The sequence below is a fragment of the Antedon mediterranea genome, chromosome 3 (genome assembly GCF_964355755.1).
Source record: "Antedon mediterranea chromosome 3, ecAntMedi1.1, whole genome shotgun sequence".
Classification (NCBI taxonomy): domain Eukaryota; kingdom Metazoa; phylum Echinodermata; class Crinoidea; order Comatulida; family Antedonidae; genus Antedon; species Antedon mediterranea.
In genome coordinates this window covers 12897238-12918143 of record NC_092672.1, presented here as the reverse complement: position 1 = coordinate 12918143, position 20906 = coordinate 12897238, and the positions used below count along the sequence as shown (strand labels likewise).

Sequence of the window (20906 nt, the reverse complement as noted above, 5' to 3'; positions counted from 1 at the left end):
GATCGCACCATCATTTATCACTGAAAACATTTTGTAAAATCAAAGATTGTATAGCTACGCGCTTATTTGGTAAAATCATAAGCGCGCAAGAGAGAGACGTGGTGACAAATATTCCTTTTGCATCATATGCGCGCAGACTCAAACATGACGTCATTTTACTTTAGCTGCGTGCGAAGAAGAAGTAGTCACCGATTTTTGACAATGTGAAAGTAAAGGTCACGATGAAGGTCACAATATTGCGCCCTCAATAGTTACTTGTTTAGGCTGTTTTGTTAGTTGAGGTTAAACTAACCAAGTGGAACAATCCAAGTGCGAATGATGGTAAGATTTTACCTTCGGAAACTTTACCGGGATCTCGGTAAAATCTGCCTATAATTTAATCAAGTGCGAATGAGGCTTATGAGACAATGTTGTTGTTATTAGGTTATATGCATGATATGCATATAACCTCTTGATTCTGTCAGGATCTTTATTTATTTATTTATTTATTCTTTCCTTAGCACTATTTTGTCCGTGAATTATCTTGATATCAGTTTCATCTAGCTAAGTCAATTTTTCAGAGTATATTCCTTATGGCCAGGAATCGATGTGGTTATGTTTTCACGGTGCGCAATCAAACATTACGCGGTCTACGCGCGATTTAATGAAATCACGTTTGTAATCATATCTTCACAAGCATGAATCATTTTTAAACAAAATTTGGTACTCATAAATTTCAGGTCATATTTCATCATATGGCAATACAATTACGTGCGTAGCGCATATAACGCATGCGTACACGCGCTTAAACTGTTCAAAATTGTCAGAATTTATTTTCGATGAAATTAGAGTACGTTTCAGGCAATTTTAAGCGTTTAAAAATTGCCATAAGTGCGCAGATTAATTAATATATATCGTTAGCATGCTCGGGAACACCTATTTTTTATTTCATTTTCTTGAAGTGTATGTATCATATGTATGATTTATTATGAAATTAGGAGAAAAAAAAATGATTAAGTCATCATTAATGACATTTTCTTAGGCCGAAATAACAAACTTAACATTAACTTTCTTCTTCAAGAAGTTCATATATTAAAGTTAAAAGTATATACAGTAGTTTGATCATCAATGGCAATTGTCTGCAGGTTTTTGCCTTTTTGAGCAGGTAAGTTAGATTTCTCCAATGAAAGGAATAACTTTGAGAGCTTTGCTATTCGTAGCACACTATCAGGTACTTGGTAATATGCACGATGCACAAGCAAATCGTGGCCCATAAATGAAGCTAACAAATTTAGTTCATTTTCGGATAAGGACAAAATCTGTGATGATGTAGCCACATGTTTCCTCATTTTGGTAAAACGTAATAAATGGTTATTTTTAAGACATGCAACCGCTGCATGTTTTCGCAGGCAGTCACTTCCTCTGATGTGCCCAAGACTTTGATAACTTGAACAGGGAAACAGAAATATATTTGCTGGGGCCACTCCTACAACATTCCTTTTATCAACCAACAAAGAAAGTTGCTCACTCATATTTTGAGATAATATCAAAGGTAGTGTTCTTCCCTTTTTTCCAATGATTTCAATCATTTCCAGTATATTACACAGATTCTTTTCTATTTTACTCAAAATGGACATGCCATCTGGTTTTGCTTTGTGCTTTCTTGCAAAATCTGAAACTTTTAGTCCCACAATCATCACAAACTGCCGACGGCGAAGATGTAAATCAGACTGGCCTAGGCAGGTAGACTTACTTCTTGCCTGTTAAGTAAAATACATAAAAATGTGTATATACAGTACTGTAAATTCTTTCATTGCATGTTTGCATAATGAAGAGTTCAGATTAAAAGCAATTAACTAACCATGGATTCCTTCATACGCCTCACATACATTCTAGATTGTTTGGACCACTCCAAACGGTATTGACTTTCACCATCGGCCAATGTTCCATATGATCTGTTCGATGTCATGTTGTTGTCTATTTCGACAGCCAGATATGTACGAGCTATTGCTTCATCGTGCTCAAACTTGCTACGCTTGGGGATGTACTTCAGCATCATGTTATGGAATCCTTCCAAATTTTCAGTGTGACAAAATTCTGTTGCCTGAATAGAAATACAGTAAATTAAAAATGTTATTCAATTTAACATCTAATGATAATACCTCCAGTGAATGCACACAATATTGAAAAGCTATTTATGTGTACATAACTCACCTTCTTCAAGTCACGCAAAAGTAAATTATTTGTAACAATATCTTGTAGTGCTTTATGGGCATCACTCTCTGGTGTTAGCCAGGGTTTTGTCATGTTTGCTTCAAGTGGAGGATGACTCCACTACACTTCATGTACTGTACTCAAAACCACAAATCCAATCATGTTCATCAACTATGTGACGCACAATAGAGGTCGAGTTGTTGCGAATGCCTGAACAGTAAATCACGGAGGTACTGCAGACCTTCACTATTTAATGTCCGGCAGCCAGTGAAGTTCTTTCAAAAAAAAAGTTTAAATATTTTGTTAAAATTATACAATTACTTGAGGCACTTTAATACAAGTGTGCATGACTTACCTCGTCTGCAATATTCACGTCTGATCCTGCATTGATCAGGCACATACATGTGCTGTTGTGACCATATTGGGCAGCATAAGACAAAGGTGTTCTTTTATACTGAAAATATTAAGCACATAGAGGTTATTATACTTCACATAATATAGATAATTATCATACCAAACATCATGTTCTTATTCTCAGAGTCATACTCTATTTTTAGTAAACTTATAATTATTGGCTTTACCTCATCTTCTTTAGGAATGTGGTGACAATTTACCCTTGAAAGTAGATCAATGAAATCTTCTTGCTCTTCTTCATTCAGTGTTTTTCCACTGAGGGCTTTATCAATTATCTGTCCTATCGATTTCACATAGATACATTCGAAGGAATTCAATGAGAACGCTCAAAGAAATGTCAGACTCGTCAAATATTAGTGCTATAACAAACGCATGTGAAAGCTACCGTGTCTTTAATCTTTAAAACAAAATTCTCCCCACTGCTTCCCATAAAAAAAAAAACTACTTAGCTTTAAAATACTTCACAATTGAGTTAAATATTTTAAATATGTAAAATATGTACGGTAAAATATTAAAATAGCGATACTAATTTAATTTACCCCAGTATGCAAACTGGATTTGGTTGCTAAGTGTAATTTAACTTGATGTTTAAATCTATGTAGACTAGTTGAAGACTTAATATTATTTGGTAGTTTATTCCATTCTTGTATAGTAGTAACATAAAATGTATTACTATTTTGGCTGGTTACTTTTGTTTTAACAAAATTTATTTCACTTTGTCTAGTATTGTAGTTATGTCTTTCCGAAATGTTAATAAAATGCTGATTAAGATATTCTGGTCCGGTAGACTTTGATATTTTGTATACATGGTTTAGTTTTAATTGAATAACACGATCTGCAACGTTTAACATACCAAGCTCATCTAATTCACGCTGGCCAACATGACTGCGTGGTCCCTTATTGCTAATGAAACGAACTACTTTATTTTGCATAACCTGTAATATATTTTTCATGTACATTGGAAGAGCTGAATACCATGATGAGAAAACGTAATCTTTTGAACAGCTAAAGTTCCTCTAAGTTTCCGGCACAGTACACAACGGTAAATCACTGAGGACACTAATTTTTTACAACTTGTGATCCAATAACCTGCTTGTCTGATCATCCCTTCGGTTAAGTGTCTGCCTTGGTGATGTATTTTCGTGTGGTAATGATGAACAAGTAGCTTCGCCACATGGCTATTTCATGGAATTAGTGTAGGGTGTTTTTTGATGAAGGGAAGTTTAGACGCTTTATCAAACCTTCAGCATTTAACATTGGTGACTGGGCTATCACGGAGCTATTTCTGTGGACACGCTTTCCTGCTCTCAGGCAGTTTATCTCGCTGCCATAGAACTGTCTTTGCATATCTTTGATAATAATGATTTCAGCTTGTCTGTATTCGTCTATGGATCTATGATGCGTGCATATATGCCACCCATAACATTGTGATATCTTCTCACCTGCTCTGAATGAAGATGCTTGATGTTTCAAGTTAGTAATTGCCCTTGTCAGTGAGCTAAGCACATGACTGCAATTTTGATGGGTCAACATATCTAGTTCCATGATCTGCTGTATTTTGATCCGTTGGCACATAATTCCATTGATGTGGTCATGGAGCTATAAAATTAGATATGTGGTTCACATACTAACAGCTTCTTTTCAACTCTGTCTTGTAGTGTTGTTCAAGTAGCCTCCCAACAAACAATATAACGTTTGCAGAACGTTATATGAATTTTTCCATGACGTTATATGAATATTATAAAATAATATTAGGATGACGTGAAAGTGTGGACCCTTTTTTTTGTTAATCTAACGTTAGTTTTAACATTTAAGAAACGTTAATTTCTGTTTCGATCATGTTCTTCTTCGATTTTTTGTGAACCTGGAAACATGACCCTGCACATTGAACAAGAAAATATTTCAAAATTATACTTAGATGATTAACTATACAACAGCTAATAAAACAGGTATTGCACTGCTTCAGGCTATAAAGACACATTACCTGCATTTTTTGTAAATAATAATGTACAAAAATAACTTGGTACAGTGAGTATGTATAAAATACGCTAGGCTATGTGTGTGCTCCATGTACTGTATTCTGATTGCGCCCAACATGCATGTCGTGTTGTGGGGAATATCCCTGATGAGTAAGAAATAGATTTTCGCTTTGACAAAAAAATTTGATCGATTAGGTGAAAGAATTTTAATTTTTATGTTTTTTTATGGACAATACACATATTTAATTAATATGCATAATTTTTACAAAGCATAAACGAATTGCAGATATTAATGGTCTTTAATATTCTAAAAGAAAACCATAAGTGTACAGTGATGCATACTTTCAGCCTTGCATTTAGACAGTACAACGAAAATAAATAGTTTTAGTTTTTTGGAAATCAATATAATGATACTTACTTATAATTTTTAAAGCTTTGCTTTCCCTTCCTTCCCTTCATGCTATAGGAAGACTATAATTTGTTTGATCCGATCTTCCTAAGCATAATTGTAATGGATGCCTTTACTGAGGCCCACCAAGACCACATTCAGATACCGTACTTGAACTGGAACAAACAATAACTAATAAATTAATTAATTTTTTTATAAAAATAATATCATTAGCATATCATCAAAGATGCTGTAGTTGAGTTGGTTTGACTACACAGGTTCAAGGCCTCCTACTAAATATGAAGCTTATATACATTGCACGTGCAGAGTACACTTTTAAAAAGCTACTGTAAACTACAATCACAAGAATAACAATAACATATTATGTTCTTTCTGAAGTTTGTTCCTTTTAGCTTTCTTCTAGGTCATCAAGTTCGTCTTTTGTATCTAAGGGCTGCAGGAACATGTCCTCTCATATCAAAATCCAATGGTTGGTGATTTTCAGCTTGCCGCCGCAAGAATGAAAGCTGTTCTCTTTGATTCTCTATTATCGTGTCCAACCTCATTAGAACTTTTTTTTTTAAAGCTGACAAACTAGAACATAAAATGTTTGCAGAACGTTATATGAATTTTTCCATGACGTTATATGAATATTATAAAATAATGTTAGGATGACGTGAAAGTGTGGACCCTTTTTTTTGTTAATCTAACGTTAGTTTTAACATTTAAGAAACGTTAATTTCTGTTTCGATCATGCTCTTCTTCGATTTTTCGTGAACCTGGAAACATGACCCTGCACATTGAACAAGAAAATATTTCAAAATTATACTTAGATGATTAACTATACAACAGCTAATAAAACAGGTATTGCACTGCTTGCAGGCTATAAAGACACATTACCTGCATTTTTTGTAAATAATAATGTACTAAAATAACTTGGTACAGTGAGTATGTATAAAATACGCTAGGCTATGTGTGTGCTCCATGTACTGTATTCTGATTGCGCCCAACATGCATGTCGTGTTGTGGGGAATATCCCTGATGAGTAAGAAATAGATTTTCGCTTTGAAAAAAAAATTTGATCGATTAGGTGAAAGAATTTAAATTTTTATGTTTTTTTATGGACAATACATATTTAATTAATATGCATAATTTTTACAAAGCATAAACAAATTGCAGATAAATGGTCTTTAATATTCTAAAAGAAAACCATGCGTGTACAGTGATGCATACTTTCAGCCTTGCATTTAGACAGTACAATGAAAATAAATAGTTTTAGTTTTTTTGGAAATCAATATAATGATACTTACTTATAATTTTTAAAGCTTTTCTTTCCCTTCCTTCCCTTCATGCTATAGGAAGACTATAATTTGTTTGATCCGATCTTCCTAAGCATAATTGTAATGGATGCCTTTACTGAGGCCCACCAAGAACACTCAGATACTTGATCTAGAACAAACAATAACTAATAAATTAATTAATAATTTTTTTAAAAAAATAATATCATTAGCATAATATCATCAAAGATGCTGTAGTTGAGTTGGTTTGACTACACAGGTTCAAGGCCTCCTACTAAATATGAAGCTTATATACATTGTACGTGCAGAGTACACTTTTAAAAAGCTACTGTAAACTACAATCACAAGAATAACAATAACATATTATGTTCTTTCTGAAGTTTGTTCCTTTTAGCTTTCTTCTAGGTCATCAAGTTCGTCTTTTGTATCTAAGGGCTGCAGGAACATGTCCTCCCATATCAAAATCCAATGGTTGGTGATTTGCAGCTTGCCGCCGCAAGAATGAAAGCTGTTCTCTTTGATTCTCTATTATCGTGTCTAACTTCATTAGAACTTTTTTTTTAAAAGCTGACAAAATAGAACATAAAATGTATGTTGATTTATGTTGTTTTTAAATTACTGTATAAACATTGTAAGTAGCTGGTAATTAGTAGAAATAGGTTGCATTGATGGTACAGTATTATTAGGAATGAAAAATTGTTTTTTAATTTTACAACCTTAGTTACGCTTAACAGCATGTACTATGTTCATGTGCTAGCCAAGTTTAAAAAATTCACTGTCCATCCCATTTTAGATAATGGCAAGAAAAACTTTAGCAATAGGTGATTCGCCTGGTATGAATCACCAAACAAAAATAAATGTAGAAAATATTAACAAAATGTTTTTTCTGAACTTTTCTGAGGATTAAAATTCTTGTTTTTATGTATGAATGTTATTTTTTTATTGTACTTACTTTCATCTGTGCTCTGGGTAATTGACGTTATTGTTGCAATATGTCGTGATGTAGATGGTGTTGTTGGATTTGGTGGCCCCACCATATCAAAGTTTTTTCTTCCAGCATGTGGTGTACTTGTCGATTGTGGTGGTTCGGGAAGCTTTGGAGGGTCCATTATCTTTTTTGCATTTGTTTTCTTCTTCTTCTTCTCTGAACCAATGTTTTCTGTAAGTGAAATAAAATCAAGTGTTAGGCTGCCAAAAATTGAACTGAATTTATTCATCCATAATTTTAAAGAAAAAAGGGATCAACCTGAGTTTTCGACCTGTATTGCGTCAATAACTGAGAAAATCTTTGACCCTGCTACTGAAGCTACTATTTTCTACAGTTGGAATTGGATAGTGTTCTCTTCTGATTGCTTTGTTTAGATCCTTAGGATCAGAGCAGATTCTTTATCTGCTTTTGTAAGGCAAGTGGTTGTTTCCTTGGACCGTGCACTACTGGTCTAACTGTAGGGTCAATTTTCAGTGAATATTTCCCTGGTAGTGTGCCAGTTGTCTTTCTTAATTGAGGATAGTCATTGATGCTGTTTATACGCTGTATCAGCTGCAGTTGTTTGCTTGCTGCTCCTGATAAGATTGGTACTTTATCAGTTTTCACAACATAATACATTATGTCAAATGTACATTTCTTGTATGTGGTTGGTAATGTTATACAACCCTTCACTTCTAAGGCTTGACTGGTATACGACTGAAGTTTTAAGCTAGTTGGTTTTAACTTATGATTGAGTTTCTTATTCTTAACCCAACTATATGACATAATGCTTGCCACTGCTCCTGTGTCGATCTGAATGCGCACTGGCTCTCCATCCACTATCACGGTTTCATGCAATTCACTATTAGATGTTTTTCCAATAGCATTTATCACATCGATTAGATGCTGATATTCATCCTGACTTTCAGTGTCACTGTCGGTTTCTGCGTACTGTTCTTCCACTTGGTGAGCACCTTTAGGATTGGTACCCTTCTTTCTGCAGACTGCTGCAAAGTGGTTCAACTTATGACATACAGCACACGTTTTGCCTTTAGCTGCGCATTTATTATGTGTGTTGTCGTAGCCGCATTTAGTGCATTTATTGTTTCTTGCTGACGTCTTATTGTACTGTTTTGGCCTTTGTTTATAGTTTGACCTTTTCCTAACCTCATGTATTTTTGCGTCTTCATCTTTGTTTATTATTACTTTCATACTTTCTTGTGATGTTCCATAATTCTGACCTATGGTTATGGCTTTGTCTAAGGTCAGTTCATCGCCAAGATCTAGACATTTTTCTTTGACCTTTGAGTGCAGGGCGTTGCAGACAATAGAGTCTCTTAACATTCTATCTTCTTCTTGGTAATTACAGTCCTTTACTAAAACTCTCAGGTCTGTGACAAAATCATCAAATCTCTCACCTTCTAATTGTTTCCTTCTGTGGAAATTTACTGTAGCCCTTATAGTATTCTTTTTAGGTGCTACATATGCATCAAATTTAGCATACACGCCGTTGAGCGTTTCGTTTTCTGCTGGTAGATCACCTTCGGCTCGTGCCCACGTGAATGTACCATATACTTCTCTTCCCTTGTCGCCGATGTAGGTCATCATATAATTGACCTTTTCCACTTCGCTCTTTGTTGCGAGTGGGCCCTTAAATGTAAACACACAGTGTTGTTTGAAACGTTTCCATTTATTACATTTCTTTACGTTTCTTTATTTAAAGCTCAGGTACAGGCATGCATTTTAAATATAATATTTGGTTAATTGTACATAAATCAAATATTTGTAACAGAAATCGAGACGAAAAAACATGAATTTCCCTTAATATGGTCAAATACAAAATTTGGCAAAATTCTTCCATAAAAACCAGGAAGACTTTTTTTCAGTAGTTAGGTAGTTAACCTAATGTAATAACATGTCTTGTGACTCCCTAGACGGTGAAAAAAGATGGTGGATATACGGTGGATAATTTTTGTTATAGCATGAAAATAAAAATCTGAAGTCATTCGTCCTCAAGTCGTTCATTGTCATGCACCAATGATTGCACTACCGATTTGAAATTTGGACGATTCCATTATTGATAGGGTAGCGAAAATAATCGTACTGCATTTATTTTTATGTAACTCATTGATGTATGTAGCTCTTCACAAAATAATAACAATAATAACTTAAAGCCAGGATCTCAATTTTAGCTACAAAATCGATGAAACACAGATTTTCAATACAAAATGCTTGTATTATAACACAACAGCTTACTTTGAAAACTCAATACTGTACTAACTCCATTTTTACAGTATTCCTAGATAACACAGGCTATAAAACTTTCTTATTCCCCACCACAAAACCCACAAAATGGACCAGTTGTTATGGAAACCTAGATAAAGGAGGTACAGTCTTAATTAATTAAGATATTAATTAATCAATATTGCGCCTATGTGCAATGTATTATTGATAAAAAGTTTCACCATCGCAGAAGATTTTACGACCCATCAATTTTTTGTTGACCCAAACAATGGGTTGCAACCCATAGGTTGCGGAACGGCGTCATAGACCACCACTGTGGATTTCATTTTCATTATAGAGACTCTTTACACTCTCAGCGTAGGAGAAAAGAAAAATATCTCCCCTAATAATATTCCATAGAGATAAAAACAACTTTATATCAAAAGACATAAGGACTTTAAATTTATACAATAAAGGTTTCGTGATAGTCGAGATGTACCTGCACAAATCCTTATTGTGCGTTTTTGCAAATAAATATTACTAATTTGTGTTACTTCAGGACTTTTCTAGGGAATATATGTTAAAGTGTTATAATGATGGTAAAATATGTTGAGAAAGATAATACTTTAATTTACTCATACAACTATGGGGCGCCATAAGCAGCAAAAGTATATTTGTGTTAAACACAAGTGTGTAGCTAAAAAATGTGTGTGTATGTGTGTTCTAGGTGAAAAATTCCGTCTTTCATCATATGAGGCAAAAATAAAATTTAATTCAGTAGAAAGTAAAACAAATTGTTCAATGGTATCTAGAGGAACATCACTCTCTTGTAACCTTCTTAAAACAATATTAAATAAAATGTTTAAATTAAATAAAAATCATTTTATTTCAAGATCCTTTTAAAGTGCATTTGTTTCAAGTTCCTTTTAAAGTGCATTTATTTCAAGTTCCTTTTAAAGTGCATTTTGATTTCAAGTTCCTTTTAAAGTGCATTTTGATTTTAAGTTCATTTCTCCATGGTGGGTCCTCCACTCCTCCTTCTTCTTCTTTCTTTCTTTTCTTTTCCCCAACAAGAACGTCAAGGTGGGGGAATTACCCCAACAATTTGAACATATGAAAGCCAACAGGGGACTAAAGAGTCCCAAATAAAATCCCTACAAGCCATGTGGCATAGGGTATCCATCGGGTTGCTGCCCGGCACCGCGTTCCAGGGAACACTGGCACCTGACAGCCCCCCGGGAGAGAAAGAAAAAAAAAAAAAAAAAAAAAAAAAAAAAAAAAGGCACAAGCCTATGGGGATTGGCAAAAATTTAGCACACGACAGTAAAATTTTGTTCTGGAATTCCAGTATATAGGGCTGACTGTTTGAGAGACCGCACTGACAATCGTAATTGAAACAAGGGACTTACGGCCCCAGCTAAATAAGTAGAGGACATGTTGGACCTCAAATTTTGGGGTGGGAAGAGGATTTGCTCTTCGCCAATTTTTGGACCTGCGGTGAAACTAAGGACAGACAATGGGGTTACAAAAATGTTATACGCAAGTACACCAAGAAGGGGTGTACTGTATTTAAGTGAGTCCTGTTGAAGGATTGCGGCCAGTGATGAAAATCCTGTTGCTGATTTCATTGGTCCAGTGGCTCTTCATGCGTCCAACTCCTCTGCGAGGGTCAGCTGCTCGATGCACACGCGGTGCATATGGGCGGCCGCCTCCCGTAGAACACTGCTGGAGGATGACAAAGCTGCTGTTGCCAGTCGTTGGTTCGCATTATACGCCTCTCTCAGCAGTCGGCGGGCTTCCTCATCTAAGGCTTCCGCTGCACGCTGCGATGTTGTGGAGGACTGCTGAAGGGGTTTAAGAGTTCCCATACTAGCTGTGGCGCCCCTGGGCGGTGCGGCCAGTGATGAAGATCCCGGTGCCGATTCCATTGGTTCTGGAGCTCTCGACGATGGCGGAGGGCATGAGGGCAGGCTACTTAGTCCTCCGTACTTTTCGTTCAGTTCATGAAGTCCTTTCAGGTTAGCCCTCATGGCCTCTGCCAGCAGTGGGCACAGACAGAAGGGGTGCAGCATCAGGTGACCTGATTCCTGATGTCTCTTTCCACTGACGGCGCCTTCCAATTGATTGCCTGAGCTGTAAGCGTAAGTTGTCGCAACCAACTGTTGCTCAGGCCGCAGGCTCCAAGCCTCAGGAAGTACCTTCTCAAGAATTCAAAAGCCTTCCTCAGAGTTGAGAGACCATCTGGGAGCAGGGGGATCAGTTCTTGAAGGTATCGCCAGGCTTTCCTCATCTTATGTTCGTCTTGATTGTATACATACTTCGCCACAACCTCTGCAACATGCACATTTAGGTGGTCCATTGCCGAGCCTTGCAGACCGCAAGCTGGCACTGGGTACGCATACCCCATTCCCTTCTTGGCTGCGGGAGTGTCAGGGTGCTGCGGGAAATATGCTCGTTTCACTGCTGACACATCCACCACCTCAGCCGGGGCGACGTAAGGTTTACGCCTTGATGACTTTGACCGGGCCGAAGGTTTAGTCAGCTCTGCCGCCCTGGCAGCAGGCCGACCCCTAGCATCCACGGATGGGTTCTTCAGCCGGACGTCCTGGCAAATAAAGGTTGTTTTGCGTGCCTTGTCTCTGAGGAAACCCGTCATGAGCTCCCCCACCGTCTCTGCCCTAGGCGGAAACGGATGGATAGAACAAATGATGCGGTCCGGTCAGATTGTTGATACCACCTTCGATTGAAGCAGGACACCCTTCCTGGCTAGGCTTTGAATCTCATAGCGGGCATCCAACGAAAAGTCCGACCCACGAGGTCGCGGAACGCCAGCCACCTCTATATTGGCACGAAACATCTCTGCATCCTCTGGTGATAGGCCACCATACCATCAAATGCACCCCTGCCACTCACTCCCGAGATCCGCCGGATCCACAAGACCTGGCCCAGCGCGACTCGAGGCTGTGAAGGGGACAGCATGGATGAATAGCTTCAAATACGCCCTTCTTTAAATTGGTCCTGAACACATAATCTTTTGGCTTCCTGACACGTTTCGCCACATATCTCTTTGAACGTTTTGACCATTCAACCGAATACTTGTGGTCTATTTCAGCGTCTCGGCAAGTATGTAAGTTATGGTCTAATAAGTGACTTCGCTTGGGCATATACTTCAGTAGCATGTTATGGAATACCTCAAGATTTCCTGTATGGCAAAACTGAACAGCCTGAAAATGTAAACGTTATATAATTTTAGTATATAGTATATTGTACAAAAAAAGTACATTACATAATGTTATTGATTATTACACCAATTACATTATGTAATTCTAATTACTATAAATTTACATGTTGCATGTCTTTAAGGAACTTTGCCTCAACCACTACTGCTTGCAATGCTTGATGTGCTTCACTTCCTGCCTGAAGCCATGACTTGGTGGTTCCAGGTTCAAGTGCCTCGTGCTCACATTTGTGGAATTCCTCAAAACACACTCACTTATGTTGTCCACAATGTGATTGAGGATTGACATCCACTGTTCCTGTAGTAATATAAAATAAATTTAATAAGAAATTAAACTGTGACAACATGTGCACATTAACTTACACCAATGTTATTAAAACTGTCTCTCCCTCAATTACCTTGAACTGTGTGCAGCTACCTTCACACGTTTCTGCTGACCACCAAAAATGATTTGAAATCGCCTTTTGCCATTGTCGCAGCTCCTGGTGTTTTTGGCAAATCTTCGTTAACTTGTTGCCTAAACTTCTGGCCATATGCCAGATGTCGAATTCATGCCGTATATTCGGGTGTTGTTCTCGCATCGTTTTTGCAATTGTTGCATGCCTGTCAGTCACAAGTGTATCGATAGCAATTTTTTGATCCTGAAAAGGCATAAAGAAAGATCAACTATTTTGCAAACCATTTAAGCAATTTATCCAACCAGTTTACACACACAACAAAACCAACCTTTAGCTCATCAATGCATCTAATTAGCCCTTCGTTTTCAAGCCAATAGGAGTTCTTTACATTGTGTTCTCCCACAGCAACTGTTTTTGAACACAGAATAATGTCTGTTTTAGTATCCATTAATGAATACAGGCCCAACTCTGCATTGTGGCCAGGTGAGTCATGCCTGGCATCCCCTGCAACCACTAGCTCACTTTGTACATTTTCATAACCTTTGAAACAAAAACATAAAATACTTAATTGTTTTGATATTCTGTAACCTTAGTAAAGTACATAAAACATTTTTGTAGTATTTAAACAGCCTATACTTCACTTCATTTAGAGTTCATAATCCCAGATGTTTGCTTACACAAACACAATGTATTTCTTGGATTCCACCAAATTCTTGACAATATGGATGGAATAAAATCACGGGAATCGAGTTTTGATGCACGAAGCCTTGATGCAATAATATTTGGTAGTTAGCTTATGTGATGGGAGTCGTCCTTCGGGTCTGGTTTTATCAGGGTACATCCATCTCTCTTGGTGAGTCAACATGATGTCATATGGTTTTATTGCCAGTTGGCGCGGAAATTCCATTTTGCATTTAAAGCAGTGGCCAGCATCTGTGATATCTTTCACAAACCAAACAATAAAGGGATTATTGTTGTGAAAGATTTCAGTGAAAATACGCCCTTGGTTCTCAGGCGTATTAGAAGGGAGGCCTGTAGAAGGGGTATTTCTTGGTCTCCAAGGGTTCTTGTGCTTTCCACCCTTTTTCCCTTGCCCGTCTTTTGAAGATTGCTGAAGATTCCTTTTTAGCGGCGCTGATCGCTTATGTGATGTCCTTAAGTGGTTTATCAAATTCCCTTCTATTTCTGCTACAGCAATACTGTGTTTACACATGTTTTTGTATTTGTAAGATGGACATGTGCAATGAACATGCCCTATAAATACTGTACATTTATACCAACCCTTCTTGGTGTTACTAGATGCAACAAGATAGCTTCTTCTTGCAGATGAGTTAATTGATAGCTCTTTTTGGACCTGGTTTTCACTGTTCAACAGATTTTCTGCATTCTTTACAACCATATCAATTGTGGTCTTTGGCCAGCTATTGATATCGGTCAATGCACCAGCTACATCTGCGGAAAATTGTCTGCATCCGTACTCCTTCATGTATGCCCCTTTCCGAATCGGGATTGGCTTTTGGTGGTCGCTTCTTGTACCGTCATTTTGTTGAAATTGGCCAAATAATCAGTTCTTTCTTTTGTGGTAAGAGTAAACCATTCGTCTGGCTCCATTTTCACATGCTTGACAATATCTGCCAACTCAAATTCAGTGCTAAGACCGAATATGGCAAGCTGTAGCTCGGCTTGTTGGTGTCGATCAACTTCTTCAAATGCCGTACTAGTAAATTCCAACTTGTTCATGTTAACCTTGCATTTGCCTTTACTAGTGACAGCCTCCTTCATTCTGGTTAATTTGTTGTTCACGCTTACCAGTAGCCTTTCTTTTGACCAAAGTTGCATATTGCGTTATACGCCCTTCAGATGCTTTTGGCCACAGTATCGGCATGGCTTGCCTATGTGTTGGGGTTGGGTCTAGGTGGCACCCTGTTATTATGTCGCTTCAAGATGTGCACCTGTTTGTCAGGGTTTAACACTGACATGCTGGCCTTTTTGCCTCATGTGTTCTAACTATGTCTATTGCCTTATCTAGCGTTACATCGCTGGAAGCTATAAGCTTGTTTTGGACCTCTGTGGAATTTGTCCGAGTGATTAATTATTCAATGATTCGTTCATCGAATTCTGAAAGATTATGATTTACGTTTTGCCTGTGACTGTGTGCGAAAATGTGCACTTAGTGTGCTTGCAAACGTAGCTTGGCGACGTAATCGTCCACCTTTTCACCATAGAATGAGATCACGGTGAGATTGCCATGAGGTGATTATAATACATATATCATAGAAGGAGATCATGGTGAGATCGCCATGAGATAATAATGAGATCATAGTGAGATCGCCATGAGATTCTAATGAGATCATGGTAAGATCACAATGAGATAATAATGAGATCTTGGTGAGGTCGCCATGAGATAATTATAATAAATAATCATAGGAGATCATGGTGAGATCGCTGTGAGCTTAACAATAATAAATATAATACCATAGAAATATCCTTGATTTAGTGGCTATTTTTGCGGACTAGATGTTACACTCTCAATAACATGATCCTCCCCATACCGCGAGAGTCATAAATAAACCAAATACTACAAGTAATGTTAATAGGCAAGTAACATTTTATTATTACAAGCTATTTTAAAATCTTGATTATTTAAACCAAAAAAAGTAAGCAAAGTGTCTATTAAAATTAAAAAGGAAGCTGAAAAAAGTTGTTATTCATGTTGGTTTGTTGGTATATTTTATCGGATCTACGGCACGTGGTTAAAGCTGAGTTATAATGATGTTATAAAAAAAAAAAAGTAGTTCTATGTGTGTCTTTAGAGTTGGTGGGGCTGCTTTTCTTTTAATTCTGCTTGCAGCATTTGAAATAAAAACCTTCATCTGTTTTCTGGCCTCCATTTTTACTGTTGTATTGATGTACTCCTTTCACCTCTTCACTTTTAAGTTTATGTGCCACCCCCCTTTCAAAAGCAAATCTAATTCGCCAAGATCCGGGACACTCACAGGACTAAGCATTTCTAGATTTAATAGTGTAGTACTGTACACTTCTTGAGTGAGATCTGGGTGCAGCACAGCATCTGCGTAATATGTAATCTAACAATGTCCAAGAGACATTTGATTAGATGAACTAGGTACCAATATCTGACTATTTAAGTGTGTTGGGGGTCGCCTGAAGTCAATAAAAATGGGAGTCTGCCGGGTACCCCCTGCTGCGTATAGACCTGGGGGACCCCGAAAGGTGCTAAAAAATCGGTAACAATTAGATGAGAGAGATACCACCTAATTTCACCACCATGGGATGCCCATTGGCATCCTCATATCAATATCACAAACGACAGACATTTTGGGTAGATGTACCAGACCTCGGCAATGTGCCAAACCTCGGCAGGTTGTATTTATATTAGTTATAATTAATTAAACAATTGATATTTTTCGTTTATCTTAACGTATAATATACTTTATTTAGGTGGTAAATATAACGTTATGGCTAAAGATACGGTACCGTATCCATACTTTTAAAAACTAAAGGTACGGTAATTATAGAGGGCGCTATGTAATGTGGATGTTAATCAAATAGGTTATTGCATTGGTTTTCTGCAAGCCAGTTGTGTAGCCTAGTGGGCATGTGATGAGGCTCTGGCTTAAGGGTTGGAGGTTCGATACTCTTCTTGACGTCTTTTTTGAATTTTTTTTTTAGTTTTTAATTTAAGAGAGATTATTTAGAGGGTTAGGTTTTTAATATGTAGGAAGGAGTTTAATATTTAGGAACGAGTTTTATATTTAGGAACGAATTTTATATTTAGGTACGAGTTTTAGGAATGCAATTTTACCGTACTTTTAGCAAACGGAAGCGCCCTCTATAATAACCATATCTTTAGTTTTTAGAAGCATGGATACGGTACCGTATCTTTAGCAACGGTGTAAATATAAACCACCGATCGTTTACTAGACACCAGCGGAACTGTCTGCCAGTAGCCATAAAACTGAAACCTGAAAACCGGAAGTGACATTTCAGCAAAATAGACCAATGAGCTAACACGTGACTGTTCCATTTAAAGTTCCAGGGCATGAAAAATTACACACGAGGGACACGTCTGGGATTGAAATAGGCTCCTACTGTAGTGTAGCAACATTCCAGAACATTCCATTTTCAAACCAATGAAAAAATATAGGGTTTATGAGGGGTGTTAAGATGTTTGGTTGATAATTAATGATATGTGCCAGACTTCGGCACCTAACGGAAATAACTAATTAAATTAAATTATTTGCAATGTTGTTTATTAAATTTTATTCAAAATATAATTGTTGGTAAAAATAAATTTAATATTGCTGTTTTTTGACTCATTTATTTCACATCTGGCCATGGCTAGGCCTAGCCTAGCTAGGCCTGCTATTTCATCGATGATCAATTGCGCAATCGCACAATCGCTCGCGTGTAATTCCGGGGCTTGCTTGGGCAACGTATTCCGAGGATTGGCAGACACATGCCGAGGTTTGGTACATAAATAAAAAACACATTTTTTATTATTGTTTGTTAATTATAAATATTTATTTGATAATTCATACTGTATACTTATATAAATACTAAAAACTTTACCAAAAAATATTTCGTGATGCTTTTAAAAAATACACGTAAATAACGAATTTCCTTGTAACCTGCCGAAGTCTGGTACATCCCCAGCTAACAATTTAACGTTCAAATAACGTTATTTGAATGTTACTGTTACGTTACTGTTACGTTCATATTAACATTCAAAATAGGTATTTTGTTGACGTTCTTTGGACGTGAGCAAATAACGTTATTGTTTGAATGTTAACAAATAACGTTAAAATGTTGACCCTTCTAAACGTTCATTGAATGTTATTGCCAACGTTAATCGAAGGTTTTATAAAACGTTTAAACGACGTCATTTTTAAATGTTCGTAGAAAGTTAAGTGTTAACGTTTAAAATAGGTATTTTGTTGACGTTCTTTAAACGTTGTTAATTTAAGGTTAGCGATTAACGTTTTTTTACGTTCTTTGGACCTAGTTAGATTAACGGCATCATCATAGTGGATTTTAATGTCTCTGCATTGTTTACTGAACCGCCAACACTTCCATACCTACATAACCCAAAAACTGATTTAGAAATAATTACTTAATTCCTTCATTAATAAAATGCTTTTATAAAAATACAGGTATTACATAGTATTTAAAAAAACAAAAATAAAAAACAAGACAGTAGTAGTTAGTATTGTCAATGATAATACTGTACTGGAACCCGACTTACAGTGCGACTTCAAGAAGTCGAACTTTAGACTATTAATAGACTATTTCATTCATAAATAGGTTCTGAAAAGGTTCAAACTTTCTTTTATGAATACGGCTGTGTCTATAATTATTGTAATCCTCTCTAACCCTACATGATTTGCTCATCTTATATTCAGGTATTTATTCATAAAAAAAACACATAAATAGTACAAACAGAAGGCAGCCAACGGCTTAAAAATTCTGCAAAGAACGTACAAAGTAAAATTTAAGAGATTCTTATAAAAATATAATATCTAAAAGTACATAAATTCATTAAAATGCTTCCTCTTCTTCGTCATCATGAGTGGGTGATGTACTTGTGTCTGTAGTAACATCCTGTTGAGTTAATAAAAATTATCTTAAAAATGACACAAAAATATTTTTGCAAATCAAGTAATGTCATAATCACGGTAAAACGACAAAATTGTTAATACTACGATTTAATCGCGTTTTCATGACAATGACGTCATATACAAAAATGGTTGTGGACGCCCCATGCAAAATTAATTTGGCTCTTTTTGCTGATTTTAGATTTAGATAAATATTAAAGGGAAAAGATACATTTTTAAATTCATTGTTTACCATTTTTACCTTCCACTTTGATCCACCTGGTCGATGTGGAGCATATTTTAAAATACCGTATTTTCCGGAGTATAGGTCGACCCCAAGTATAAGTCGACCCCCAACTTTGACCTAGAATATCGTTGATTTTGGTATGACCTGAATATAAGTCAACCCCCAAAATCGGCTAATAACACAACTTACTTTAAAGTTCAAAGAAGGCTAGAAATGTATGAAATGTGGTTGTTTGTTTATACAATTATTAAAGTGTAGGCCTAATCAATATCGGACGGACATAATCACAACGGCTTCGCCGCCGTCTTCGCCAGCCTATAATAAATGACAGAGATGTAGCGTTACAGTACTTGCCATCAGCGATGTTTTTTCGCGTCACTCGAATAAGTTAAAACGAGTTTTTCGTTAGGAGGCTTATTAAATTGTACAGGCGAGTAGTTGTAAATCGCGTTATCTGTAAATGTACACGCGCCGGACTGAGGAGAATTTATTTTATGAATAGACATGCGCAGTAATTGTAATTACGAACAAACAAACAAACTGCGCATGTGTATAGATCAAAATATCGCGCAATAACAAACATGCTGCATGGACATTCCAACATCGTGTAGTTCGTTTGTGGTGTGTGTTACGATGTTTTCGCGAGTGAATACGAAGCATATGAAACACAAACGAAAACTATTTATTCTTAATTATTTTAATAAAAGCGTAATATAAACATCAACATTAATCTGTGTTATATATTAATAGTTCTTGTACCACCAGTACTTGTTGGAGTTGTATTATTTTGTACAATGTAGGTATTATTAAATTGAAAACTCCTGTGAGTGATTGATGATAGGCCACTGACCTTGCTAGGCCTTGACAGCTGACGGCTTTTGAACGAATTTTTTCCGCTTGATTTTTTTCAAAAATCGCATGGTCGGAGTATAAGTCGACCCCCCGATTTTGCAATTAAAATTTTCCCACAAAGTCTCGACCTATACTCCGGAAAATACGGTAGTTCCGATTTCCTTCTCGATTTGTTTCTCTTTAGCTTTCTGATGGACGACAAGACAGGTTCCTATATTAATTTGTAAAAGTAATTAAAATAAATGTTATTAAAATAATCTGCAGTTTTAGTAGGTAGTATTCGGCCATGGCCCTCCCTTAGACTTGTTTCAGGTGGGGTCATTCTGGTTGTGAACTGGACAGTAATAAGAGAGACGAGAGAAGTCATGAGAGAGCGTAAGTATTTTGACCAACTAGTTGGAACACATGAAGAGCAGTAAGGAAACCTATGGTTTTCTACGGTTTAGCTGCCACTATTTTAGCCGACTGCGCTAGGAGCCGACCTCGCTTCATTCTTGACAGATATAGGTTTAATTATACCTAAACAATGGTACTTACTTATAATTACTCGGCACATATGTCTTTTTTTAAAACTGTCCTTCCCTTTTCGTCCGTACATACTAAATTCGGACCCTAACTTATTGGAACCTATTTTTCTTAGCAGAATTCTAACTGTGTCTTTGACAGTTGACCCCCCAATTATGCTAAAATACTTGATCTAAAGAGAAAAAATAAAAACATTACATTACTTTAAATAGAAAACACGGTTATATAATGATTTTAATCTAGATAGTTTGAATGTTTATAGTAATTGTAAAAACTCTGTTACAATACATTTGTTTTACACAGCAAAATTCTGATTCTTGTTTTAAGAAAAAAAAAACTTGTTTCAAGCAAAATATTTCTTGAAACAAGTAAATTTTGACTTGTCCGTATTTCAATACTTTTTGGCTTACCAAGAATCGTAAAATTCTTAACAAGAATCACACAAATTCATATCAAGAAAATTATTCTTACCAAGAAATAATACTTTAAGAACAATATTCTTACCAAGAATTTAATTGCTTTTTTCATTATTGTTTTAAGCAGTATCTGCCTTAAAATAAGTAACAATTTAT

At 36.4% G+C, this 20906-nt stretch overlaps 1 protein-coding gene and 1 long non-coding RNA gene across 2 annotated transcripts; both read right to left on the bottom strand.

Moving 5' to 3' along the window:
* Positions 1–1030: 1030 nt before the first annotated feature.
* LOC140044049 (uncharacterized) lies at positions 1031–2286 on the bottom strand. Its single transcript, XM_072088530.1, has 3 exons — positions 2194–2286; positions 1841–2083; positions 1031–1739 (listed from the first exon to the last, which is right to left on the bottom strand). Exons 1-3 carry the CDS (start codon positions 2284–2286, stop codon positions 1065–1067), a joined length of 1011 nt encoding a protein of 336 aa, XP_071944631.1. The 3' UTR covers positions 1031–1064.
* Positions 2287–2449: 163 nt separating this feature from the next.
* LOC140045371 (uncharacterized) lies at positions 2450–2807 on the bottom strand. Its single transcript, XR_011844577.1, has 3 exons — positions 2775–2807; positions 2549–2647; positions 2450–2468 (listed from the first exon to the last, which is right to left on the bottom strand). It is a non-coding gene; the product is annotated as an uncharacterized lncRNA (long non-coding RNA).
* Between the last annotated feature and the right edge of the window lie 18099 nt (positions 2808–20906).

Coding starts and splice junctions, on each gene's coding strand:
- LOC140044049 (XM_072088530.1), bottom strand. CDS start 2,286: ATGACAAAACCCTGGCTAACACCAGAGAGTGATGCCCATAAAGCACTA. Junction 2,084..2,193: donor TTTTGCGTGACTTGAAGAAG/GTGAGTTATGTA, acceptor ATTTCTATTCAG/GCAACAGAATTTTGTCACAC. Junction 1,740..1,840: donor GGCGTATGAAGGAATCCATG/GTTAGTTAATTG, acceptor TTTACTTAACAG/GCAAGAAGTAAGTCTACCTG.